This window comes from Scyliorhinus canicula, chromosome 8 (assembly GCF_902713615.1).
Source record: "Scyliorhinus canicula chromosome 8, sScyCan1.1, whole genome shotgun sequence".
Lineage (NCBI taxonomy): Eukaryota > Metazoa > Chordata > Chondrichthyes > Carcharhiniformes > Scyliorhinidae > Scyliorhinus > Scyliorhinus canicula.
This window is the reverse complement of record NC_052153.1, coordinates 34133776-34161604: the sequence shown is the minus strand read 5'-3', so window position 1 is coordinate 34161604 and position 27829 is coordinate 34133776. Positions and strand designations below refer to the sequence as shown.

Genomic DNA, 27829 nt, shown 5'->3' with positions numbered 1-27829 from the left:
GTATGTCCTGACTACAAAAAGCAGGACAAATCTAATCATTACTCATCAGCAAAGTGATGGATGGTATCGCTTACAGAGTCTATCAAACAAGATTCACTTATCACCCAGGACAAAACAGCACGCTTGATTGGCACTCCATTAATATTCACTCTCTGCACCACAAGCGTAAGAAAGCAAAGTGTGAAGGCACCTTCAACATCACCTACCAAACTCACAACCTCACGCGCCTACAAGAACACAGGCAGCAAATGGATGGGAATATTGCAACTTGTAAGTTCCCCCCCAGCTCACATGCCTTTGTGGTTTGGAAATATATTTTTGAGTTAAAAACCTGGAACTCCCTTCCGAACAGCACTGTACACTACATGGACCAAGGCAGTTCAAGAAGGTGATTCATCACCACAACACAAAGGCTTCTAGAGATGGGTATTAAATGCTGGCCTCGTCAGCAACAGTCACATCTCAAACAAATTTTAAAAAGTTAATTTAAAATCGATTTAAATTTTTCCTTACTCTACTTTCCATGGCGTGGGATTCTAGATTACAAATAACAGTGGGTGCTAGCACACTGGTGCACATCAATTTGGAGCACATCTGGCCAACCAAACACCTGCTCACTGTTCTGCCTCCAGTTTCAGAAGCACAAAATGTAACAGCTGAAGTGTTCTACTTGCTAGAATTAACAATAACTAGCTTGATCCTTCAGTACTCTGAAACTCTACCAAAGCCTAAGCCAATTTATAATACATAAACATAAATGTTCTACTTAATTTTCAAAACAGGCAAACTTCCTCAAACACTACAATACGGTTATAGACCATCTGCGATGAAGCCAAGATAAACTACACGGGATGCTTTGTACATCATTTTTAAAATTTGAAATTCAGCCAATATTGGAAAAAAGGAAACATTTCAAGTTTATTGAAATTTACTATTTTTGGCAAGAACTGCTTTTCTTAGAAAAGGCATCATGTCAATAGAAATAAAAGCCAAAAGATTGTCCTGGCTGGCAAGCTTGAAAAACTTTAGTTTGAAATTGTGAATCTGCCTGATGAGCTGGGGAGAGAAGTGTAACAAAGGGACTCTTGTCTCAGTCTAAGACAAAGTCAATATTACCTCATTGTCATATCAGATGTGAGCACAGTCAACCAAGGAGTCTTAATATTCATTACTATACTTTTTTGCAATCATAATTTTCATAGTTATATTATAACCTCGGGTGATCTCCCTTGATCACCGCAGATGATAAAATGAACAACATTAAGGCCTCGAATATAAACTGTTGTAGATTTATTGAGCGTTGAGTGGATTTCTGAACAGAAGCAATACGACATTTTGAATTTATAGTTGTAAAAACTTAACTGTCCCTCCTTGCACCCATTAGAACAGTAACAGTTATGTCTGCTGTGTAAAGCATCAATGCAAACTGAACCAGACACAGAGGAGCTGGATTTTTCCAAAGGCAAGGAGACTCTGGACTTTTAAAAATTAAGGCTGGTACCCCTAATGCCCTCTAATTCCATCAGGGTTTGGAGTGTTGCAGGTCGTGAGCCTTTGCCCTGTACTCCTGACCTGGCCGGCGTCAGTGGAGAGTTGGGCATCTCCTCTGCAATTAGGCTCTGGTTTAGCACAGGGCTAAATAGCTGGCTTTGAAAGCAGACCAAGGCAGGCCAGCAGCACGGTTCGATTCCCGTACCAGCCTCCCCGAACAGGCGCCGGAATGTGGCGACTGGGGGCCAGTAACAGTAACTTCATTGAAGCCTACTCGTGACAATAAGCGATTTTCATTTCATTTTATTTTCAATTCTTGAGCAGCTGGGCCAGCTTTTCAATGGTCATGGTTCCCGACTTCTCTGAAGTGTTGCAAACCATAGTTTAGATGAGGGAACCTTTTGAAAGTAACTTCAAAGGGTCTTACCCATGCCAGCAATCCTTGTTCACCCACCTCTAATGGCTCCTCCATGCCAATCTATGACACTTCAATGCCAATCTACTCAGTCTACACTCTGGACAAGAACCTATGAATCAGATAGTAACAATGCCGTGAATCATTCTTAACTTTTATTTATAAACATCTCATTTTACTTCAGCCCTATAAAAGCATCAACCAGCCTTTAAGGTATCACTAGTGAAAACTACAAGTACTTGACACCTCTTCAGTAACTGAAAAGCAATTGGTAAATAGATCCAAGAGGGAAAACTGTCAGTCATAGAATCCCAATTGTGCAGGAGGAGGCCATTCAGCCCATCGAGTCTAGCCTCCCCTTCAAATAAGGACTCTACCCATTTACACTCCACTGTCCACCCCGCTCTATCCCTGTAACCCCATAACCTAACCTGCACATCCCTCATTATTAAGGGGCAACTTAGCTTGGCCAATCCACCTAAACCACACATCTTTGGACTTTGGGAGGAAATTTTCGTTCAAGCTTTCATATTGTGCATATATACTTCATGCCCCTATGTTTTGAGCATGTCCGATGCTTAGGGGATTCCGACAGGGGTTTGCTGACATCATGTCGGAGGTACTGAAGGTAAGGGTGGTTCCGAGTCCAGAGGTGAAGATGTTTGATGTGTCAGAAGACCCGGGAGACTAGGGGACAAGAGAGGCTTGGAGGGCCAAAGGGCCTGTTCCTCTGCTGTATTGTCCTTTGTACTTTATAGATTTCCAATAGCTCCCCCACTACCTTATCCTGTAATCCCTGGTGCGGTAGGTGCGGGAAAATTGATACCTGTCTCCGCACAAAGTCCCTCATCTGCAATTTGCGAAACCCATTCCCACCGGGCAGCTCAATCATTATTTCAACTTTATAAGGGTAGTGCAAGCCAATTTTAGATTAGCTTTTGGTTGGTGCTTGATAAACCACTAAACTGTATTCAGCTACATTCCCCTTGATACCAATTCTTTGTTATGCATCTTAAAATAAAAACCAACTGGCAATTGGTGCACTGCATGACCTGTGTGACTAACAAAAAATTCTCAAAAATCTCTAATCAACAATTTCCTGAAAAAATCTGGGGCCTGCAGTAAAAGAGAATGATGCAGCTGCAGCATCAAACAATCCCACATTGGATGTACCCACATTGATTACATTTCTGCCACTTGTGCAGTTGGAGAAAGAAACGGAAGACCAATTTTAGAGACACATGCAAGTTAGTCATGACCGAGTTAGTCCAAAACTGCTGTGATCTTTTCTGCTGCATAATTATGCTTTGATATCTTTGGGCTGCCCTAAGTCACTGCCAATTTGAACTGGCATGTGCAATGGATCAGTGTGAAGCAAATGGTGAAAATGGTGCTCGGGGTGGCAGAGGCGTGGAGAATAACAAATGGCATCCAAACCCACCAGCTTGCTGTGCAAGTCAAAAATAAGAACCAGCCTTATTTAAAGTAATACAGATAAAAGATTTTACATTTTGGATCACACACAACCTCAGCTTCTTCTCTAACTGTGCTCATCTATAAAGACAGTGCTTTGCTGAATTTGAATGTAACGACAAGAAAATCAGCACTTAAGAAAATGATGTAATTAAAAAGCACCGTTGGTTTGCTCATCATCGTCATCACAGCCGTTCCCAGATTATGGGTGGCACGTTAGCACAGTGGTTATTAACTATTGCTTCACAGCTCCAGGGTCCCAGGTTTGATCCCCACTTGGTTGACTGTCTGAGCGGAGTCTGCACGCTCTCCCTGTGTCTTGCGTGGGTTACCTCTTGATGCTCCAGTTTCCTCCCACAGTCCAAAGATGTGCAGGTTAGGTGGATTGAGCATGATAAATTGTCCCATAGGGACTGGGGATGTGCAGGCTAGGTTATGGGGTTACGAGAATTGGGGGGGGGGGGGGGGGGGGAAAGAGTGGGAATGGCTAGAGAGTTCATTTGAAGTGTCAGTGCAGACTCGATGGGCCGAATGGCCTCCTTCTGCACTGTTGGGATTATGTTCTATAATGAGAGCCCCAGTGCTTAAAGGGTAAAATAAGGCAGAAAGAGGGGCTTATGGCAGACACCGAAAGCTTAATATCGCAGAAAGTCTACAATACAGAGTGTGCAGGGGTGAATTCAAGAAAGAAAATAAATCCTGGCAAGTACAATCAAGGAAATTCCAATGATGCTTCATCACGACATAAAGAACAAGGGAATAACAAAGGAAAGAGTAGGCCCATTCAGAGTCAAAGAAGTTAATCTAACTGTGGGGGTGGAGGATGTGGGCAAGGTTCTCAGTGAAACCTTTGGGGTTTCCTTCGCAAAAGACGGATCAGATGATAATTTCACATACTGTGAAATATCGGATGCGGTAAATATTGTGGGAGAGGAAGGATTTGATATTTTTGAAGGCAGATAAAATACCAATCACGGAAGAAGTAAATTTCAGGTTGTTTAAAGGGAAGAAATTTTGAGGGCTCTCACCAAGATATTTCAGAGGTTCACTGTACAGAAAAGGCCCTTTGGCCCATCGAGTCTACACCAACAAAACCACACTAAATCTACACTAATCCCACTTTCCAGCACTTGGCCCACACCCATGAATGTTATGACATTTCAAGTGCTCATCCATGTACTTTGTGAAGTGTGCGATTTCCCACCTCCCTTCCAGGCAGTGCATTCTGGGCTCCCACCACCCTCTGGGTGAAAAACATTTTTCCCTCAAATTCCCGCTAAACCTCCTGCCTCTCGCCTTTAAATTATGCCCCCTTATTACTAACCCTTCAATTAAGGGGAACAACTGCGCCTTATCCACCCTGTCCTTCCCCCTCTTACTCTAAACATCTCAGTCAGGTCCCACCTCAGCCTTCTCTGCCCTAAAAAAAGCCCAAGCCTATCCAACCTCTCTTCATAGCTCAAATGCTCCATCCCAGGCAACATCCAGGTGAATCTGCCCTGCACCCTCTCCAGTACAATCACATCCGTCCGATATTGAGGCGACTAGAACTGTACATAATCCTCCAGCTGTGGCCTAATCAAAATCCTCTACAGCTCCAGCATAACCTCCCTGCTCTTATACTCTATGCCATGGCTGATAAAGACAAGTGTCCCTATGCCTTCTTAACCACCCTGTGAACCTGTCCTGCCACTTTCAGGGATCTCTGGAGCAGCACCCCAAGATTCCTCTGTTTCTCTGAGCTTCTGAGTGTCCTGTCATTCATTAAGTACACCATAGCTTGGTTACTCCTTCCAAAGTTTATCACCTCACATTTTCAAGGTTAAATTCCACCTGCCACTGATCTTCCCATTTGAGCAACTCAACTATATCTTCCTGAATCTAGGACCGTCTTCCACACTATTAACCACCCTGCCAGTCTTTGCGCCATCCGTAAACTTACTTACAACCACTACCCCCCCCCCGGCCCATTTTCAACACCCGACCCACTCCTCGAAAGACTCAAGCAAATTCGTTAGGCATGATCTCCCTCTGACAAAATCATGCTGACTATTCCTGATCAAACCTTACCTCTCCAAGTGGAGATTCATTTTCTCCAATATTTCCCCTATCACTGACAGAATCCCTGGTTCATCTCTCCCAACCTTCAATTGCTCCAGGATCACAGGTTCAATTCCCAGTTTGGGTCACTGTCTGTGCGGAATCTGCACATTCTCCCCGTGTCTGCATGGGTTTGCTCCGGTTTCCTCCCAGAGTCCAAATATGTGCAGGTTAGGTGGTTTGGTCATGCTAAATTGCCAAAAGAGTGTCCAAAAAGGTTAGCCTGGGCTACTGGGATAGGGTGGGGATGGGGTGCTCTTTCCAAGCTCCGGTGCAGACTCGATGGGCCGAATGGCCTCCTTCTGCACTGTAAATTCTATGAGAAAAGTCCAACAGATTTGATAACAAGACGAATTCTTGGCAGAGGACACCTGAATGGGCTGCAAGTCTCCTTGAGTTGGAAGAACATGAGGTCCAACAGAAAAATTGGGTAAAACTTGTGACGGCCTGATAACCTCTTTTTTTGCTCTGGGTTCATCACATATCACATCTGCAGACACATTGGGCATGATCCTCCGACCCCCACGGCGGGTGGGAGAATCGCGGGAGTGCCGGGCGATTCACGCCACGCCGCCCTGGCACCCGCACGCGATTCTCCCACCCCGTCCAAAACGGCGTGTCGCATTTTGCAACAGGCTGCTCGGAGAATCGCCACTACGGTTGAGCGGCCATTCTCCGGCCCGGATTGGCCGAGCGGCCTGCCTAATCCGACCGGTTCACGCTGGCGCCAACCACACCTGGTCGCTGCCGGTGTGAACAGCGCGCGACCGCTGCGTGTGGGGCCTGTGGGGGGCGGACGGAGGATCGAGCACCAGGGGGGTGCTCAGGAGGAGTCTGGCCCGCGATCGGTGCCCACCGATCGTCGGGCCGGCGTCTCTGAAAGCGCACTCTTTTCCTTCCGCCGCCCCGCAAGATCAATCCTCCATGTCTTGCGGGGCGGCGGAGGGGAGGACGGCAAGTGCGCACGCGCGGGTTGGTGCGGGTCAACCTGCGCGTGACGTCATTTAGGCGCCGCCGGCCGCGTCATTCAGGCGGCACTGCTTTGATGCGGGAGCCAAGGCCCGGCGCACAAGATTGACGAGCCGCCACTCCTAGCCCCCTGGGAGTGGAAGAATAGGGGGAGAGGAGAAGCCTCCGACGCCGGAGTGAAACACTCCGGTTTTCACTCCGGCGTCGGCACTTTGTCTCCCTTTGGGAGAATCGCGCCCATTACATCCTGTTCGGGTCTCCTTTATGGGCCAGATCAAATACTGGTTAAGTACCCCAGCTCCTTGAACTCTCAATCTGCTGGTTAAGTAGGTCATTCTACTTCTCATTGTTAAATCATTACAATACAATAAATATCAATTAAAGATCTTAGAACAAATGCAATTTTTTATTTTATAGATATTGGTTTCTCAAGATCACTCTAAATTGATAAAACAAACAGATTTCTTTTAGTTTCAGAATGAATCATTTATAGAGCATATAAAACCAATTACTGTCACATTTTCTACTTCTGCATCAGGATTCTTGTTCCGCGTGTGCTATTAGCATTCATGTCAGGAATCTGGCCATCATAACAGGAGGTGACAGATTGCATCACCACTGTGCCAATTGATTTTCAGAGGTAAAGATAAAAAATTGATTTTCAAAAGTAAAGATACACACACATGCATTGGATATGTCAAAGTGAATTTTTCAGTTACTGTAAAACCAGTTTAGGGATGAATGAAATACACAAGTATTTATACTAGCTGAAAAGTCACTTGGAATATTATTCATCATTACTTTCCTGCTAACTTTACATTCAATTCTCTCAAGACAACAAGTAACATCTTTTTTTACTGTGGCTAGTCTCATTGGATAGAATAGTTTGTGGGCTAGATTATCCGCACAGTTAATTTCGATTCAATGGTCAACAGGGCTGCACAGTGGCAGAGTGGTTAGCACCGCTGCCTCACAGCTCCAAGGACCCGGAATCAATTCCGGCCTCGGATGACTGTGTGAAGCTTGCACGTTCTCCGTGTCTGTGTGAGTTTCCTCCACGTGCTCCGGTTTCCTCCCACAGTCCAAAGATGTGTAGATTGGATGGATTCGCCATGCTAAATTGCCCCTAAGTGTCCAAAAGGTTAGGTTGGGTTACGGGGAGAGGGGGGGTGACGTGGGCTTAAGTCGGATGCTCATTCCAAGGGCTGGTGCAGACTCAATGGGCCGAATGGTCTCCTTCTGCACTGTAAATTCTACGATTGTACTTTTGCTGATATTCTTTTACATAATATCTCAGAATATGAGAAGACGGATTAGATTAGTTAACAACTGCACTCTTTCATATCAGAAAACTGTGTAGCTCTGGAGAGCAAAATTCAGCAATCTCACTTCGAACATTTCATAAAACATTCATAGAATCCCTACAGCACAGAATTAGGCCATTGGGTCCATCCAGTCTGCACTGACCCTTTGAATTAGCATTCTACCTTTGACCACCCAATTCCCATAACCTAACCTGCAATTTATCATGGCCAATCCGCCTAACCTGCACATCTTTGGATTGTGAGAGAAAATTGGAGCACCCGGAGGAAACCCACGCTGACACAGGGAGAGCGTGCAAACTCCACACAGGCCGGAATTGAACGTGGGTCCTGGCACTGTAAAGCAGCAGTGCTAACCACTGTGCCACCATGCTGCCCTGGTAATGAAAAATATCCTTCGCAGAGTTGCACTGCCCACTAAATGATGCACTGCTGCTCAGTTCTAAAATGTCACATTCATGGTGCAATCCAGAACAATCAATGAGGCCAGATTTTATAAAAACCAGGTGCGAAATTCTCCGACGCAGGGTCGGAGAATCACCCGTGGCTGCCGAAAACCCCGCCTCCGCCGTGGCAGAAATTCTCCGTCACCCGGGAATTGCCGGGGGCGGGAATCGCGCCACGTCGAGCGGCGATTCTCCGGCCCGTGCTGGGCCGAAGTCCGGCCGTTGGGAGGCCTCTCCCGCTGCCGAGGTTTGAACCACCTCTGGTGGCGGCGGGATCGGCGGCGCGAGCGGGCCCCAGGGGTCCTGAGGGGGGCCCGGGGCGATCGGACCCCGGGGGGTGCCCCCACGGTGGCCAGGCCTGCGATCAGGGCCCACCGATCGGCGGGCGGGCCAGTGCCGTGGGGGCACTCTTTCTCTTCCGCCGCCGCCACGGCCTACACCATGGCGGAGGCGGAAGAGAATCCCCCAGCGCGCATGCGTAGGTGGTAACGTCACCACCCGCGCATGCGCGAACTGGCGAAGGCCTTTCGGCCAGCCCCAGCGCCGGGCGGCAGGCGTCAAAGGCCGCTGGTGCCGGTTTTGGCGCCAGTCAGCGTGGTGCCAACCACTCCGGCGCGGGCCTAGCCCCCAAAGGTGCGGAGAATTCCGCACCTTTGGGGAGGCCCGACGCCGGAGTGGTTGCCGCCACTCCGCTACGCTGGGACCCCCCGCCCCGCCGGGTAGGGGTGAATCCCGCCCCAGGTGTGCAGATGGAGTGCTGTCCTCGCTAGATATTAATCAACTACCTCTGTTTTTATGAAAAATAGCAACAGAGTTGACCTACTAATTCATAAAATGTAATTCCATTGCAGTGATTACAGTTCTGTAGCAATATTCTATTTCACTACACATTCCAAGTTAAGTCCACAGCTCTACACAACAATTAGAGACAACGGGCGGGATTCTGTGATCCTGAGGCTAGGTGTTGACGCCGTCACGTTTCTCGAAGGCGTCAACACGGCCTCGGGATCAGCAATTCTGTCCCCTACAGGGGGCCAGCACAGCACTGGAGCGGTTCACGCCACTCCAGCTGCTGAACCCGGCGTCAACTGGGCGTCGCGGGATCCGCGCATGCGCAGTGGCACCAACGCCAACGCACGCAGTGGCTCCCTTCAACGCGTCGGCCCCGACACAATATGGCGCAGGGCTACAGGGGCCGGCGTGGAAGAAAGGAGGCGCACAGCCAGAGAGGCCAGCCCGCCGATCGGTGGGCCCCGATCACGGGTCAGGCCACATCGGAGCCCCCCCCCCTCCCCCACAGGCCGCCCCCCCCCGACCCTTCCACGATGTCAATGGCGCCAATTCTCCGCTCTGCGGAGTATCGCGTGCCATGTCAGGGCTGCGTGGCACGATTTGCGCTGGTCGCCACGATTCTCTGGCCCGGCCCCGGGCTGAGACAATCCTGCCCAACATTTGGAGAAAAACAAAGCAGAATATGCAACTGGAGAAAGTACCATGCACGAGAGGATACTTACTATATGGAACACACTCATACTGAACTTCCAAATACTTGTAGGTTCCTGGACAAGGATCTGGAAACACATCAGGTCCAGCTACAACTGAGCATTGAGTGCGATTATTACACCTGGAAAAGAAGATAGAAAGGACTCAGTATTTCCAATCTGGCCAAATAATTCCTGGATTGCAGCAGATTCTTCAATTCCAAGCCCCAGTTACAAACACAATAAGTACTCTGCATCCTTGAGAAGAAATAAGTGGGCCCTAACAAATAAGCTGCGTAAATACTGCTGTTAAATATTTGAAGGCATCGGAAAGGTAATGGGCAATCACAAATGCATTTCAAAAATGTTCATGTCTGGTATCTCAGTGAATTTGAGACTGGTGCCACTAAAAGTGACACCTGTCCAGAAGGATTCGATACATCTCCACAATCTTCTGGATTTCAAAAATAATTCTGCCAGTGTGCTAGTTTTCGTCAAAGGTATGTTGTCTCACAGCAAATAGATTCATGGATGTAAGCAAATAGGTTATCATTAAAGGGGAGCTTTATTCTCAGAATACATTTTAATATTAGTCAGAAAGGACTCTGTTACATTAACATGATTCAAAAGAGACAATAGAATTAGAACTTGAATTTCTGTAGAAATCACAATTATATCACTGGAAAACTGAGCCTAGCAAAGTGGTTTAAGGGTCCACTTATACTGCAATTTTGTCATGACTATAATGAAATTTCCACTTCTCGACTACCCAAATATTGAAGGGCAAATCAATGGGAGGAGGTACAAGGCCCTCGAGATGAGATAGCCCACCATCACCTGAAATTTAAAACGGCATTGAGTCCAGCTTCATTAGAGACACAGGAGAGAAATCATTGGTGATTTAGCTGTTAAAAGAACACACACATGTCCATCTGTCCTTTCCATGTGGTTACATTTTAGCTGATGGACAAAGAAGTCAGCAAATACTTTGAACTCTTGTAGCAAAGCTGATGAAAATCTGGGGGGAAAAAACAGAAAATGCTGGAAAAACTTGGCACGGCCAGCAGTGTTTATGGAGAGCGAAACAAAGCAGACATTTTCGATCAAGGACCTTTCATCAGAAGGGGAAGTTAGAAATGTTCAAGTTTGTGTAAAGGAAAAGGGTGGAAAAAGATCAAAATGCAAAGTCTACGATAAGGTGGAAAACTGGGACGATTAAATGACAAAAGTGTTGGTGATGTACAGCCAAAGGAAGTGGGTGATAGAACAAGTAAACAAAAAGATGTGTCGAGAGGAGGTGAGGAGATGCAAATGCAATGTTTGAACTGTTTGCAAAAGTCTGTGTGGGCATGAAAATTATGATTCCAGCAAAATGAGAGGCAATATTGTAGCAGTAATAATCCATCCGTGTGCCAATCCAGAGGCCAAGGCTAGTGCTCTGGCGACATGGGTCAAATACATCCTCACACCATGGAATTTAAATTCAATTAATAAATCTCTAATTAAAAACTAGTCTAATGGTGACCTTGAGTCGATTGTCATAAAAATCCACCCTTAGGGAAGGCAGTCAGCAGTCCTTACCTGGTCTGGTCTACATGCTACTCCAGATAACCAGTAACATGGGTGTCTCTTAAATGCCCTCTGAAATGGCCCAGCAGACCACTCAGTCGTATCAAACCACTATGGAGACTAAAAACTGATACTGGACAGACCACCCAGCATCATGCTAAGTGCCAGAAACAACGGTACATCCAGCACTGTCGACCTTGTAAAGTCCGCCTTTCAAACAGCTGTGGTTTTAGAACATAGAACATTACAGCACAGAACAGGCCCTTCGGCCCTCGATGTTGTGCCGAGCCATGATCACCCTACTCAAACCCACGTATCCACCCTATAACCGTAACCCAACAACCCCCCCCCCCCCCCCCCCCCCACCTTACTTTTTAGGACACTACGGGCAATTTAGCATGGCCAATCCACCTAACCCGCACATCTTTTGGACTGTGGGAGGAAACCGGAGCACCCGGAGGAAACCCACGCACACACGGGGAGGACGTGCAGACTCCGCACAGACAGTGACCCAGCCGGGAACCGAACCTGGGACCCTGGAGCTGTGAAGCATTTATGCTAACCACCATGCTACCGTGCTGCCCCTATACGACTGAGTGGTCTGCTGGGCCATTTCAGAGGGCATTTAAGAGACACCCATGTTACTGGTTATCTGGAGTAGCATGTAGACCAGGTAAGGACAGCTGACTTCCTTCCCTAAGGGTGGATTTTTATGACAATCGACTCAAGGTCACCATTAGACTAGTTTTTAATTAGAGTTATGTGGTGATTACAACCTACTGTCCCCTCTCAGCTGAAGAATCAGTACTCCTCCAATTTGAACAACACTTGGAGAAAGAACTGAGGGTGGCAAGAGGCCAGAATACACTCTGGGTGGGGGACTTCAATGTCCATCACCAAGAGTGGCTCAAAAGCACTACTACTAAGCAGACTAGCTGAGTCCCAAAGGGCATAGCTGCTGGACTTGGTCTGTCGCCAGTGGTGAGGGAATCAACAAGTCAGAAAAACCTACTTGACCTTGTGCTCACCAGTAAACCTGCTGCAGCTGCATCTGTGCATGACAGTATTGGTAAGAGTGATAACTACAAAGTCCATACGATGACAATGACCCTGCATCTTATTGCACATTGAGGATATCCTCCATCGTGTTTCGTACAGGAATAAATTTAGAATAGATCTAACAACTCTATTGGGGTTGTTGGGTTACTGGTATAGGGTGGATAGGTGGGCTAGAGTAGGGTGATCATTGCTCGGCACAACATCGAGGGCCGAAGGGCCTGTTCTGTGCTGTTCTAACTCAAAAGTGAGCTTTCAAGAGGCATCATGGGCCATCAGCAGCAGAATTCTACTCCACCACAATCTGTAACCTGATATCCCGGCATATCCCCCACTCCACCATTACCACCAAGCCAGGGGATCAATCCTTGTTCAATGAAAAGTGCAGGAAGACATGCCAAGAGAAGCACCAGGCATAAGGGAAAATGAGGCATCAACCTGGTAAAGTTATAACACAGGACTACTTGTGTGCCAAACTGTGGAAGCAGCAAGTGAAAGACAATGATTTTACAACCAACAGATCAGTTCCAAACTCTGCAGTCCTGCCACATCCAGTCATGAATGATGGTGGGTAATTAAACAACTAATAAGAGGAGGAGGCTTTTCTAAATCCATCCTCACCCTGCCTGATTCTCCCACTGTTTTACAAGTGCTCTCCTATTAGCTCATTTGGAATGGACTCTAGGATTATCCCCATTAGCGATGTCAGGGTGACTAATCTGTAATATACTATTTTCTCTGTACCTCACTTTTTAAATAGTGGGGTTACATTAGCAACATTCCAATCTGTAGGAACTGTCCCAGAGTCTACAAAATTTTGGAAGATGACCAGCAGTGCATCAACTATTTCTAGAGCCACTTACTTAAGTGCTCTGGGATGTAGATTATCAGGCCCTGGATTTATCGACCTTCAATCACATCAATTTCCCCAACACCATTTCTCTACCGATACTAGTTTCCTTCACTTCCTTCCTCTCACCTTATGCTCCCAACATTTCTGGTATGTAATGTTTGCCCTCCTTCATGAATACAGAACCAAGGTATGTATTTAATTGCTCAGCCATTTATTTGTTCCCCATTATAAATTCCCCTGTTTCTGACTGTAAGAGACCTACATTTGTTTTCACCAATCTTTTTCTCTTACATATCTATAGAAGCTTTTACAGTCATAATCTGCCATTCCCAACATCAACACTACTGCCTGTGTGGCGTTTGTATGTTCTTCCTGTGTCTGCACGTGTTTCCTCCGGGCGCTCCGGGGGTCAAAGATTGCTGCAGGGGCTCCAGAGATCGGGACGCCATATAAAAACGTGGATCTCCTCAAGTGCACAAAACAGAGCTATGTGTGGTCTCGGCCATGCGTTCCCCCCTGAGGCCCCCTATTTAACGCGAGGAAACACGCGCCTAAACGTGCTCGCTATGGGACTTTGATCTCATTTAGTTAAATCCCACCCCATGTGTTTGATTAAGCTCTTGATCATTTTTCCCAATATCTCCTTATGAAGGTTCGGTGTTACACTGTATTTTATACTGTTCCTGTGAAGCGCCCTGGGTTGTTTTACTATGTTAAAGGCGCTATACCAATATAGGTTTTGTTGCTGCTCTCTTAGAACATAGAATATAACTCTGTAATAGTATTTAATTTTTCAAATGGGCCTCTAATGGTCAATCTGCAGCAGATGAACAACATCTGGAACAGTTCAGGAATTGGCCTGGACATGATCCTGTTCAGTTGAAATGCAGCTGAAAATTAGTCAAAGGCGAACAGTGTAAAGACATTGGGAAATTCAAATTTGACCCACAGATGAACTTTCTTCTCAAAACTGTGTTTCTTGCCAATCACGTCAATTTGAGAAAATCAGTTTAAATATTCTTTGGACATTTCCACTCGACATATTGCAGTATCTTCATTCATTTCAACCAAGGGCAGGGGACAGAGTTGGTACTTGCCATGGAGCCATAACTAATCCAGCAGAAGCAAGTTTGATTGGATGCTCGCATGGGCAATCCCTGATACGGATCCAACACAAATCAACTTCAGATTCTCTTTCTAGCTGGGTCAGAAACATAATTTGTAGAAACTGGAAGTAGGAGAGAGGCAAAAGAAGAAAATACTTTTGGCACCTATTGCTGACTAGGTCCAGGGATTTAGTTTGTGAACACACATTGTATTTCTTTATGTTACAAGAATCAGTAGCCTAGAAATTGCTCGAAAGATAATAGCAAGTTCACAGCACAACACGGTAGCATGGTGGTTAGCATAAATGCTTCACAGCTCCAGGGTCCCAGGTTCGATTCCCGGCTGGGTCACTGTCTGTGCGGAGTCTGCACGTCCTCCCCGTGTCTGCGTGGGTTTCCTCCGGGTGCTCCGGTTTCCTCCCACAGTCCAAAGATGTGCGGGTTAGGTGGATTGGCCATGCTAAATTGCCCGTAGTGTCCTAAAAAGTAAGGTTTGGGGGGGGGGGGTTGTTGGGTTACGGGTATAGGGTGGATACGTGGGTTTGAGTAGGGTGATCATGGCTCGGCATAACATTGAGGGCCGAAGGGCCTGTTCTGTGCTGTACTGTTCTATGTTCTAATACAAATTACTCTTTGGTGGTTGAGTTGGTAGCACTCTGGCCTCTGATTCACAAGGTTCTGGGTTCAAGTCTCACTCCAGTGATTGAGAATAAAAATCAAGACTGATACTCCCCAGTAGTACTGAGCAAGTGCCTTTTGGACGAGATGTTAAACTCCATCTGTCTGCTTAGGCGAAAGCAAAATATCCCAAACAGCAGGAGGGTTATCGTTTGTGTCCGGGCCAATATTCATTCTCAGTCAAGATTACAAAATAACAGATCCCGGGGTGGGGGGCTTTTCCAGTCCCCCAGCTCCATGTTTCTCAGCGCCATGCCTTTTGCTGGTGCCAGGATTCTCTCTTCCCACCACTTATCACTGAGATTGCTTACTGAAGCCACCCCGCACCGATGGGAAACTCCTGTGTGAACGTGCGCTGCCGGCAGGAAACGAGAATCCCACCGGCCCATATCTGGTCATTATCACATTGCTGTTTGAGGGGAAATTTTCTGCGCAGGTGGCATTACAAACTGTCTGCACTTCAAAAAGTGTAAATATAAATGCAAGTCTTTGTTTTTATTCCTCACTGACTTTTAGGGCTGGTATTTAATATTATACTGACCTCATACATGATGTATGATCCTCATAAGAAACTAAAATTTGAGACCAACAAAGAGGAGAATAGAAACTGGTGTCTCACTCCTGCAGGCAACAAATTGTTACCAACAGATATTGAATTTTGTAAAGTTCTTAATTTTCCGTTCTCTTTGTTTCCTCCCCTCTCTCTTAACACAATTTTTTTCCCATCCCTTTTTTCTCTTTCAATATCCAATTTCATTCCAATTCACCCAATTATGTTCTCTGTCACTTAAAACGTAAGAACATAAGAAGTAGGAGGAGGAATAGGCCATCTGGCTCGAGCCTGCTCTGCCATTTAATGAGATCATGGATGATCTTTCGTGGATTCAGCTCCACTTTCCCACCCACAACAAGGGTTATTCCTTTCCATAACCCTTCATTCCTTCCTTTCTTTCCTTTCAATTGCTCCCTTTCTTTCATTGGTTAAGAAGATAGAACGCTGGACCAGATGTTCATAAGTTGCCAAACATTGCCGTATATTTTGCAGCTCATTTTCTAGTAATTATTGGTGGAAAAATAATATAAACTGAAGGGTAATAAAAAAAAAAATTCAATTCACAGTGCTCGCCAAGAGATGCACTGCTCCAACCATTTCTCAGTCAATTTCAGGGCAAACTAGTAATAGTTAACCTGGGCTAAAATAGTAGGCCATCAAATTCAAAAGCATAGCATGGAATACTCAGAATTAAGCTATTCAAAATATTATTTTGGTGGACCTGCAAAAGAAACTTGCACTTCAGAAAATTGAGATGATATTGGCAGCACAGTGGTTAGCACTGTTGCATCACATCCCCAGGGAATCAGGTTTGATTCCCGGCTTGGGTCACTCTCTGTACGGGGTCTGCACATTCTCCCAGTGTCTGCGTGGGTTTCCTCAGGGTGTTCCGGTTTCCTCCCACAAGTCCCAAAAGACATGCTCATTAGGTGAATTGGCCATTCTGAATTCTCCCTCAGTGTACCCGAATAGATGCCGGAATGTGGCGACTAGGAAATTTTCACACTAACTTCTTTACAGTGTTAATCGAAGTATACTAGTGACACTAATAAAAATTATTATTATTACAGAAGGATATTGGACATCATGGGTCAATATTAAAGAAACATGCAATCAACTCTTCATTTCTGCTAAGTCCTTAGTGGCATATTTCCTGGCATATGTGCAAACCAATGTCCAACACATCTGTATAAATAAACATAAAATAGAAACATAATTGGCTTGTTTTTAAAACTTGACTCACATGCTAGAAGCTGTTCTCTTTTTCTTGGTTGCAGGAAATTTTGTTTCAAAACAAGATTGATCAAAATGATAGGGAAACTATGAATAAAGGATCGTCAGAGATTGCTCTCTATAGTGTGCACCTGGACAGCAGTGATTCAATTCTCATCTAAATTTGCAAGAGCGCATATGTCGTGTTGCAAGTCTGATAAAACATTCAGCAGCTGCTATGTTGGCTTCTCGGAAACTCTCTGTATGAAATTTTGAGAGCTGAAGCAGCTCTTTGGGTTTTAGTCTTTTACTTTACAGAAAATGTGAAATTTTAATCTAGCAAGACACACAGACCAGATAATACTTGGTGTGCCTACAGTCCTTTCCCAGCCCAAACAAATCTCAAAAACAATATTTCAACAGAGTGACTCAGCTGTCCTTTGCTGTTATGTCAACCCACAGGTTGAGCTTGCCAATAGACAGGGACTCTAGACATTCAATGTTCCATGTTATCTTATCTGATGTCAAGTTTGTGTATGACCCAAGGCCATGGGATACTAGTCTTTGTCCTCTTTTGGGTTACTCCAAAGATAAGTTATCAAACCTGGTCATTTCAATTCAGGAATGGTACTCCATTACAACAATAGCTAATTAGGTGAAATATTAGGTGGTTAGCATAAATGCTTCACAGCTCCAGGGTCCCAGGTTCGATTCCCGGCTGGGTCACTGTCTGTGCGGAGTCTGCACGTCCTCCCCGTGTGTGCGTGGGTTTCCTCCGGGTGCTCCGGTTTCCTCCCACAGTCCAAATATGTGCGGGTTAGGTGGATTGGCCATGCTAAATTGCCCGTAGTGTCCTAAAAAGTAAGGTTAAGGGGTGGGGGGTTGTTGGGTTACGGGTAGAGGGTGGATACGTGGGTTTGAGTAGGGTGATCATGGCTCGGCACAACATCGAGGGCCGAAGGGCCTGTTCTGTGCTGTACTGTTCTATGTTCTATGTACTTGTGCAATACGTTGCTCTAGCAGCCAAGACACATTCCAGGTTAAACACACAACTCACCGCTAGGTCAGTGAGCATGTTAAAATCGATCTCGGTGCCTGCACTAGACGGAGAATCAACTATGGATTCCTGCTCTTTATCGGGGCATGTGAAATGATTCATTAAAATGCATTTGGGATCCTGTTTTTTAAAAAAATCAGAGGCATAGAGTACAAAAGCAAGAAAGATAAAATTAACATTTATAAAGCATTGGTTCAGCTTCGGCTGCAGGACTGTTTTGAATTCTGGACACCATACTTTAGACGTGATTCTTCCAAAAGGGAACAATTTCCCTAGCGAGTGCGTTTAGCGACGTTTTTCCTGACACTCATCACTCGGGTTGAATAAGGAGCCTGAACAGCGAACGCTCAGCCGAGGCTGCACATATCCCTGTTTTATACAGTGGGGAGCTCCACTCGCTGGAACTCCCCATTGTAGTGAGAGATCAAGATGCCATTTTTAAATGGAGCCCCGATCTCCGAGGCCCCCCAAAACAATCCCCAACCTCCTCCCGTGTCAGAACTCTATACGTTTCAATGGGACCCCTCTCATTCTTATAAATTTCAGTGAATTCAGGTTCAGCCGACCCAATCTCTCCTCATTTGACAGTCGCAGCAATTACTCTGGTAACTAATTAGTAGGCAACAGTAAGTCATTAGATGGGGTCAGAGGAAGTGGGGCATGTATATGAATGCAGAGTGTGGCTAATAAGATTAGCAAAGTGCATGCACAGGTTTGACAAATAGAATTATGATATTATTTCTATATCATAGAAACATAGAAAATAGGAGCAGAAGGAGATCATTTGGCCCTTCTTGAGTCTGCTCCATCACTCACTATGGTCATGGCTGATCATCCAACTCAATAGCCTGATCCCAGTTTCCCACCATATCCTTTGATCCCCTTTGCCCCTAGTGCTATATCTAACTGCTTCTTGAAAACATGCAATGTTTTGGCTTCAACTACTTCCTGTGGTAGCGAATTTCATAGGCCAACCACTCTCTGAGTGAATCAATTTCTCCTCATCTCTGTCCGAAATGGTCTACCCCGTATCCTCAGACTGTGACCGCTGGTTTTGGACACATTCACCATTGGGAGCATCCATATTACATCTACCATGCCTCGTCCTGTGAGAATTTTATAGGTTTCTGTGAGATCCTCATCAATTTTCTGAACTCCACCAAATGCAATCCTCACCGACCTAACCGACTTAATCTCTCTTCATACGTCCGTCCTGTCATCCCAAGAATCAGTCTAGTGAACCTTCACTGCACTCCCTCTATAGAAAGAACATCCTTCCTCAGATAAGTAGATAAAAAGTGCACACAGTTTTCCAGATGTCACTTCTCCAAAGCCTTGCTATTCTTTTGCCCTCTCACTCAACTTGTCCAAATTACACTGAAGGATCTCTGAATTCTCCTCACAGCTCACCCTTCCACCAAGCTTTGCGTCATCTGCAAATTTGGAGATATTACATTTTGTTCCCTCACCTAATTCATTAACATATTGTGAACAGCTGGGGTCCCAGCACGGATCCCTGCAGTACCCCACTAGTAACTGCCTGCCATTTGGAAAAAGACCTATTGATTTATTCCTGTCTGCCAAAGAGTTTTCAATCCATATTAATACATTATGCCATATCCCATGCACTTTAACTTTACACAATTTCTTATGAGGGACTATGTAGAAAGCCTTCCGAAAGTCCAAATATACTGCATCCACTCGCGTCCCTTGTCAACTCTATTAGTTACATTCTCAAAGAATTCCAGTAGATATGTCAAGCATGATTTCCCCTTCATAAATCCACGTTGGCTCTGTCCGACCTACCACTGTTTTCGAAGTGCTCTGGATTCTAGAATTTTCCCACCGACATCAGGCTGAGTGGTCCATAATACCGTTTTCTCTCAACCTCCCTTTTTAAATAATGGAGTTACATCAGCTACTCTCCAATCTGTAGGAACTGTTCCAGAGTCTCTAGAATCCTGGAAGAGGACCGTCAATGCATCCACTATTTCGAGAGCCACTTCCTGAAGTACTCTGGGATGTAGATTATCAATACCCTTGGGACTTAACAGTCTTCATTCCCATTAATTTCCACAACACTATTTCACAACTAATATTGATCTCCTTCAGTTCCTCCCTCTCACTAAACCCTGTGTTCCCCAACATATCTGGTATCTTTTTTATTTCCTCATTTGTGAAGACAGAACCAAAGTATGAATTTAGTTTCTGTTTCCATGGTCTGACTGCAAAGGACCTGCAAGGGACATTTGTCTAATATTTTCTCTTCATGTACCTGTAGAAACTTTTACAGTCAGTTTTCACGTTCCCTGCAAGCTTACTCTCGCACTCTTATTTTCCTCTCCATGATCAATCCCTTTGTCCCCTTTGCTGAATTCTAAACTGCTTCCAATCCTCAGACCTGTTGTTTTTCTTGGCAAAATTGTATGCTTTTTCCTTGGATCGAACAATATCTCCATCTTCCCTTGTAAGCTATGGTTTGGCCATCTTTCCCATGTTACTTTTCTGCCAGACAGGAATAAATAATTGTTGTAATTCCCCATGCGCTCCTTGAATGTTTGCCATTGCCTATCCACAATCATCCCTTTAAGTAACATTTTCCCAATGGATCACAGCCAACATGCACATCATATCATCATAGTTTTCTTTATTAAGTTTCAGAATCCCAGTCTCAGAATCAACTACGCCTCTCTCCAACTTGTCAAAACATTCACTCCTATTATGGTTGCTCATCCCCAAGGGGTTTCGCACAATTAGATTGCCAATGATCTATTCTCATTATCCAGTATACAATGACCAGGTTCAAAGAAGGGGAGGACAGGGTGTTAAATACTCCGAGGTGAAAGGTGTTTAGGAGAGAGAGAGGAAAGGAAGAAATGATTAGGTGGCGGCGGGAGAGTGGCAGCTGGTATTACAGTACTAGAGGGGGAGGATGTTCCAGAGGGCTTAAGGACTGAATATCTCTAGTCAGAGGTAAGGAATGAAAAATGTGCAATGGCATTGATTGGTGTAGTATATAAATTGGCAGCTAGTGGGAGGGCCGTAGAGAAAAGAAATTGCCATGAAATCACAAAGAGGTGCAGGAATTATACAAAAATTAGAATGAGGGACTCCTATTATCCAAATATTGACTGGAATAGGAATAGTGAATTGGGGGGGGGGGGGGGGGGGGGGGGTTCAAGAGGGGCAAGACTTCCTGAAAAGTGTTCAAGATAATTTTCCACCGTATGTTCCCAGTCCAACAAGAGTGGGACTTTTTTCTTTTGGACCTGGTTCTGGGGAACGAGTTGGCCCAAGTGGATCAAACATCAATAGGAGAACATTCAGGGACCAGTGACCATTGTATCATAAGCTTTAAGTTGTAAAAGGACAAAGAACAATCCAGAGCATGAATAATTAATTGGGGGAAAACCAACTTTGATGAGAACCATCTGAGTTTTTTTTATAAATGTTTTTTATTGAGTTTTCATGTTTTATATTGAACAAATTACAAATTATTAGAGAGAGAAAAAAAACACACAAAAATTAACGTATATATTTACAGGTCAGCATCTTCGTAATAACTGTGGCCGCCCCCCCTTTAACCGGCATACATATTTTACATTCCCCAATATGGCCGATGCACATGTTTATAGGCATTTATTTACAGTTTGGTTTTGGGCCTTAGCTAGCCATCAAACCCCCATAACGAACCCGTAGCACTCCCCCCGCCCCCCCCCCCCCCACCGGCCACCTTCCCCCGATTCCCGTCCATTTTCCCCTGATTCTTGGCCACCCGACTATTCTTCCTCTTGTACGTTGGCCACAAACAGGTCCCGGAACAATTGCATGAATGGCTCCCACGTTCTGTGGAAGCCGTCGTCCGACCCTCGGATGGCGAATTTGATTTTCTCCATTTGGAGAGATTCCGAGAGGTCGGACAGCCAGTCTGCAGCTCTGCGCAGTGCTGCTAACCGCCAGCCAAACAAGATTCTACGGCGGGCGATCAAGGAGGCAAAGGCAAGGGCGTCCGCCCTCCTCCCCAGGAATAGATCTGGCTGGTCTGAAACCCCGAAGACCGCCACTATCGGGCATGGCTCCACCCTCACCCCCACCACTTTGGACATAGCCTCTAAGAAGGCTGTCCAGTACTCCACAAGTCTGGGGCAAGACCAGAACATGTGGGCGTGGTTGGCCGGGCCTCTTTGGCACCGTTCACATCTGTCCTCCACCTCTGGGAAGAACCTGCTCATACGGTTTCTTGTTAAGTGGGCTCTATGTACCACTTTTAGTTGCGTCAGGCTGAGCCTTGCACACGTGGAGGTGGAGTTGACCCTATGTAGTGCTTCGCTCCAGAGTCCCTACCCTATCTCAGTCCCCAGGTCGTCCTCCCACTTCCTTCTTGTTGCGTCCAGTACGGTGTCTTCCCTTTCTACCAGTCGGTCATACAAGTCGCTACAGTTCCCTTTCTCTAGGATACTTGAGTCCAGTAGGTCTTCCAGTAGTGTCTGTCGTGGCGGTTGTGGGTACGTCCTGGACTCCTTTCGTAGGAAGATTTTGAGCTGGAGGTACTGTAGCTCGTTCCCCCCAGCTAGCTGAAATTTCTCTGTCAGTTCGTCCAGTGTTGCGATCCTGTCGTCCGTGTATAGGTCCCTGACTGTCAGTGTCCCCCCCGTCCTGCCTCCACCTTTTGAAGGTGGCGTCAGTCAGTGCTGGTGTGAACCTATGGTTGTTGCAGATGGTAGCCTTGTAACGGCAGCATGGTAGCATAGTGGTTAGCATCAATGCTTCACAGCTCCAGGGTCCCAGGTTCGGTTCCCGGCTGGGTCACTGTCTGTGCGGAGTCTGCACGTCCTCCCCGTGTGTGCGTGGGTTTCCTCCGGGTGCTCCGGTTTCCTCCCACAGTCCAAAGATGTGCGGGGTTAGGTGGATTGGCCATGCTAAATTGCCCGTAGTGTCCTAAAAAGTAAGGTTAAGGGGGAGTTGTTGGTTTACGGGTATAGGGTAGATACGTGAGTTTGAGTAGGGTGATCATTGCTCGGCACAACATCGAGGGCTGAAGGGCCTGTTCTGTGCTGTACTGTTCTAAACGTCAAATGCAGAGTACATGTTTAATACAACATTCCGTTGGGTCTTTGTCTTTCTTAGGTATCAACGAGATTGAGGCCTGTGCTAACGTGGGTGGCAGTGTGCCCCTAGCTAGCGAGTCTGTGAACATCTCCCGCAGGTGCGGGGCCAGCGCTGTCGCAAATGTTTTGTAGAAGTCCGCCGGGAATCCATCCGATCCCGGCGCCTTCCCCGTCTGCAAGGAGCTAATGCTGTCCATGATCTCTCCCAGCACTAGTGGTGCTTCCAGGTCCCGTTTTCTGCCCTCTCCCACGACTGGTATGTCCAGTCCATCAAGGAACCGGTTCATCCCAGCCTTCCCCGTTGGGGGCTCTGAGGTGTACAGCTCTTGGTAGAAGGCCTGGAAGGTTTTATTAATCCTCTCTGGTTCTGTTTCCAACGTGCCTCTGGTACCCCTGATTTGCGCAATTTCTCTGGTGGCTGCCTGCTTTCTCAGCTGGTGTGCAGAACCATCTGAGTTAACCGAGTTGGAAACAAATGTCGGCAGAGAAGATGGTGGCTGAAAAATGGGTGACCTTCGAAGCAAATGGAATATCAAGAAACATAGGACAAGTAAACCCAGCACAGCCTAGTTGACCAGAAAGACTGAGGTGAAGATAAAAAGGAAGAAGTGTGCGTATGACACATGCCAGGTAGAAACTACACTGGAGAAGAGAGGAAGTAAAAAGCCAACAAGAAAAGAAAGGAAAGAGGAAGAAGAGTCTGACAGTTAATACAAAAGGGAATCCCAAGGTCTTTCATAAGCATATAAATAATAAAAGGGGGAGAACAAAGAGTCGAGCTGATTAGAGACACAGGTTGCAATTCAATGGAAAAATTTCAAAGTGTCATTTCAGGCGTGCATGGCAGGTGTTTTGAAATGGCTGCAATGTAGCACGAGCAGCACAGTGGATAGCACTGTTGCTTCACAGTGCCAGGAACTCGGGTTTGATTTCCACCTTGGGTCACTATTTGTGGATCTGCACATTTTCCCCGTGTCTGTGTGGATTTCCTCCCACAAGACGTGTTGTTAGGTGAATTGTACATTCTGAATTCTCCCTCTGTGTACCCGAACAGGCGCAGAATGTGGTGACTAGAAGATTTTCACAGTAACTTCATTGCCGTGTTAATGTATGCCTACTTGCGACACTAATAAAGTGTATTATAATGTCAAGGTGGGGACCGTGATTCAATGGCAGTCTTTCTTTTGGACTTTAGGATGTTTCTCCCAAGTCGAGGCCACAAGTTGTTCCGGCACTGGGGAGCTGCAATCGCCAGCAAGACCAGCTCCTCGGAGATCGGGCCGTCATTTTGAAAGGTTGTCCCAATCTCCCTTTCACCCTGCCCCCAATCTTTCTGCAGCCCCCTCATACCGCTCCTCACCTTCCCTTTCATAGGCATGGCCCGCTCAGGCCCTGACCCTTGACAGTGCCAATCTGGCACCTGGGTGCCTTGGCAATGCCAACCAGGCACTGTCCTGTTCCCGACCACCAGAGGGGCTCAAATGGCCTCCGAGAACCTCCGCGTTGCTATCACGCCTTGTCCATGCTTCTGGAAGCCAGTATTAATCGGCGCCCGGTTGAGGCCTTGCCGGTGCGACTGATTACTTCCGGGCAACGATGAATGCGGCGTTGGCATATGAGCCATTAATATCATCGGGATCACATCCAACATGGCATCATCCAGATTGTGTCGGGTGTAGTGAGTCAGATGATTTGCGATTGGCTCGGCACAAAGCCTGATTTGAGCCTCTCCCAGGATTCACCTGCCACACCCCCAATGGCTGAATCATGCCCAAAAAGAGGACTTGCACATGGAGACAAGAGAAATAAAGGAAGTATTAAACATGTACTCTGCATTTGACGTTACAAAGGAAGATGATGTTACCCGGGAAGGAGGCAGTATTAGAAAGGCTCTTAAAACCAGAGGAGATGCATCCAAGGGCACGGAGGGAAATGAGAATGGGAATTGTAGAGGTACGAGTGATAATCTTTAGATTTCCCTCGACATAGGGATGATGTCAGAGGATTGGAGAATTGCAGAGGTTACACCCTTGTTCAAAATGGGATGCAAGGATAAAGCCAGCAACTATAGACCAATGACTCTGACTTTACTGGTTGTGAAACGTCTGGAAACTATAGTTCAGAACAAAATCAATAGTCACTTAGACAAGTGCAGGATAATTAAGGAAAGCCAGCATAGATTCATTAGAGAAAATCATGTTTAACTGGTTTGCTGGAGTTTTTTGAGGAGATAACACAGACGGTCAATAAGGGAAATGCTTTTGATGTAGTTTATATGGATTTTGACACAGTGCCACACAGCAGATCTGTGATCAAAATTCTGGCTCATGGAATAAAAGGGAAGAGGGTATTTGGATAAAACATTGGCTGAGTGACAGAAACCAGAGTATTGTTAAATGATTGATTTTCAGATTGGAGGAAGTTAGTATTGGAGTTCCCCAGGGGTCAGTGTTGAGATCTTTGCTCATCCTGATACATATTAGTGACCTAGATTGTGATATTCAGGTCATGAGCAGATTATACGAAAATTGGAAACGCTGTCAACTGTGATAAGCATAACCTCAAATTTCAAAAGGACATAGATATATTGGTTGATTGGGCAGACAAGTGTCAGATGAAGTTCAATGGAGAGATGTATGGGGGAAATTGAGAGATAAAATAAAGGGAGAAGCTCTTACATAGGTGCAGGAATAGAGGTACCTTGGTGTACAGGTCCATAAGTCATTGAAGATGGCAGGGCAGGTTGAGAGAACAGTTAATAAAGCATACAGTTTCTTAAGCTTTATTAATAGGAGCAGAGTACAAGGATAAGAAATTCAGAAATGAAAACAGAAAATGCTGAATAAACTCTGGTCTGGCAGCATCTGCGGAGAGAAAAACAGAGTTGAGTCTATATGACCCGACTACAGAAATGTAAGGAGGTCATGTTGAACTTGTAAAAGACACTAAGTCAGGCCTCATCTGGAGCACGCATCCAGTTATGGGCACCATACTTAAGGGACAATGTGAAGACACTGAAGAGAGTACAAAGAAGATTCACAACAATGATTCCAGGGATAAAGAGCTATTGCTATAAGAATAGACTGGAGAGGTTGGGACTGTTTTCTTGGAGAAACGAAGGCTGACGGGAAACCCAATAGGGGTATTCAAGATCCTGAGGGGCATGGACCGGATAAATAGTGAGAAACTGTTCCCAATTAAGAGAGCATCAAAAACTAGAGGGCACAGATTCAAAATAATTGGACAAAGGAATAAATGTGATGTGGCAAAATCTTTGTTTCACGCAGAGAATAGTTCGGATTTGGAACAAACTTATTGAGGTTTGTGGAGGCAGGTTAGATCAAATTATTCAGAAGGGAACAGAATTATTATCTGAAAAGAAAGAATATGCAAGGTTATGTGGATAAGGCAGAGGAGTGGAACTCGGTAGAATGCCAGGGCAGACTTGATGGACTGAATGGCCTCCTTCTGTGGTTCTATGAAAATCATGAGGGGTCTGTCCAGGGCAAATAGAGAAACACTATTTCCATTTGTAGACAGTCAAGAACCAGAGGACGCCCATTGACAAAATTGACAAAAGAATCAAAGGCAACGCAAGGTATATCTTAATCAGGGGAAGCTTGCTCTCCAGAGTTGGCTGCGTAAAAAGATTCTGGAGGCAGACTTAATCATAGCTTCCAAGAGGGAGCAAGCTCAGCACTTGAAGGGGAGGAAAAGAAATATCAGAGCTACAAACAAAGGGCAAGGGAATGAGACTATCTTCATTGTTCTTGCAGCGAGCTGACATGGGACAGATTTTAAGGGGGATGATGTTACTGTTCGCAACATACAACCAACACTCTCCACCCCTACTTGTTGCCCAAGGGAACATCAGTCCTGAATTGACCCATACAAAACAAAGCATGGTAGCATGGTGGTTAGCATAAATGCTTCACAGCTCCAGGGTCCCAGGTTCGATTCCCGGCTGGGTCACTGTCTGTGCGGAGTCTGCACATCCTCCCCGTGTGTGCGTGGGTTTCCTCCGGGTGCTCCGGTTTCCTCCCACAGTCCAAAGATGTGCGGGTTAGGTGGATTGGCCATGCTAAATTGCCCTTAGTGTCCAAAAAAGTAAGGTTAAGGGGGAAGTTGTTGGGTTACGGGTATAGGGTGGATATGTGAGTTTGAGTAGGAGCTGATGCTGGGGCATATGTAGCCGGTATGTTTGAGAAGCTGCTGGGGGAGGGGGCATTCTCCCGACCCTTGGAGATGGATAGGGCACACAGAGCGCTTGCGAGGAAGCCGCGAACGGGGGACCCTCCGAGGGCAATGGTGGTGAGATTCCACAGGTTCCTGGACAAGGAATGTACTCTTCTGTGGCCCAAGTGAACGTGGAGCTGTAAATGGGACAACAGTGTCCTGCAGGTTTATCAGGACCTGAGTGTGGAGGTGGCCAGGAAAAGGGCAGGCTTCAACCAAATTAAGTCAATTTTTTTCAAGAAACAGGTGGAGTTTGGACTGCTGTATCCGGCTCGTCTCTGGGTCACATATGAGGACCAGCATCATTATTTTGAGTCGCCCGAAGACGCGCTGGACTTCGCAAAAAGAAAAGGACTGGTGGTGGACTGAGAACTTTTGAACTTTGATGCAGCTTTTTGGCTTATATTTGTCTCTTTTTTTCTCTTCTGTCTTTGAGTTCTGTTTAAGAAGGGAAAAAAAGTTTTCGTTTTTGGGTTTTCTTTTTGGTGAATGCTCGCAATGCCTTTTGCCTTGATTTGCACTTTTGTGGAATGGAGACGTGCTTGTTTGGATTTCTGTGTTTTTCTTTCAGTTGGGTAATTGCATGGGGATTGTTAGATGAGGGAATTTGTTGGTATGAGCATGGGGGGTGGGGGGGAGTGAGGGAACAATAGGTGGGAGACTAGCTGGCGCCGGGGGCCACAAAGCTAGCTGGGTGAGCTAGC

General features: G+C 46.0%; 1 protein-coding gene across 28 annotated transcripts in view; it reads right to left on the bottom strand.

Annotated features, from left to right (window-relative positions):
* Positions 1–27829, bottom strand: part of adgrl3.1 (adhesion G protein-coupled receptor L3.1) — a 1080538-nt gene that overhangs the window by 423272 nt on the left and 629437 nt on the right. For all 28 annotated transcript variants that reach the window (XM_038804386.1, XM_038804389.1, XM_038804387.1 and 25 more), the window contains exon 5: positions 9731–9840. In XM_038804386.1, coding sequence (XP_038660314.1) covers positions 9731–9840 — 110 coding nt within the window. The remainder of the gene's footprint in view (positions 1–9730; positions 9841–27829) is intronic.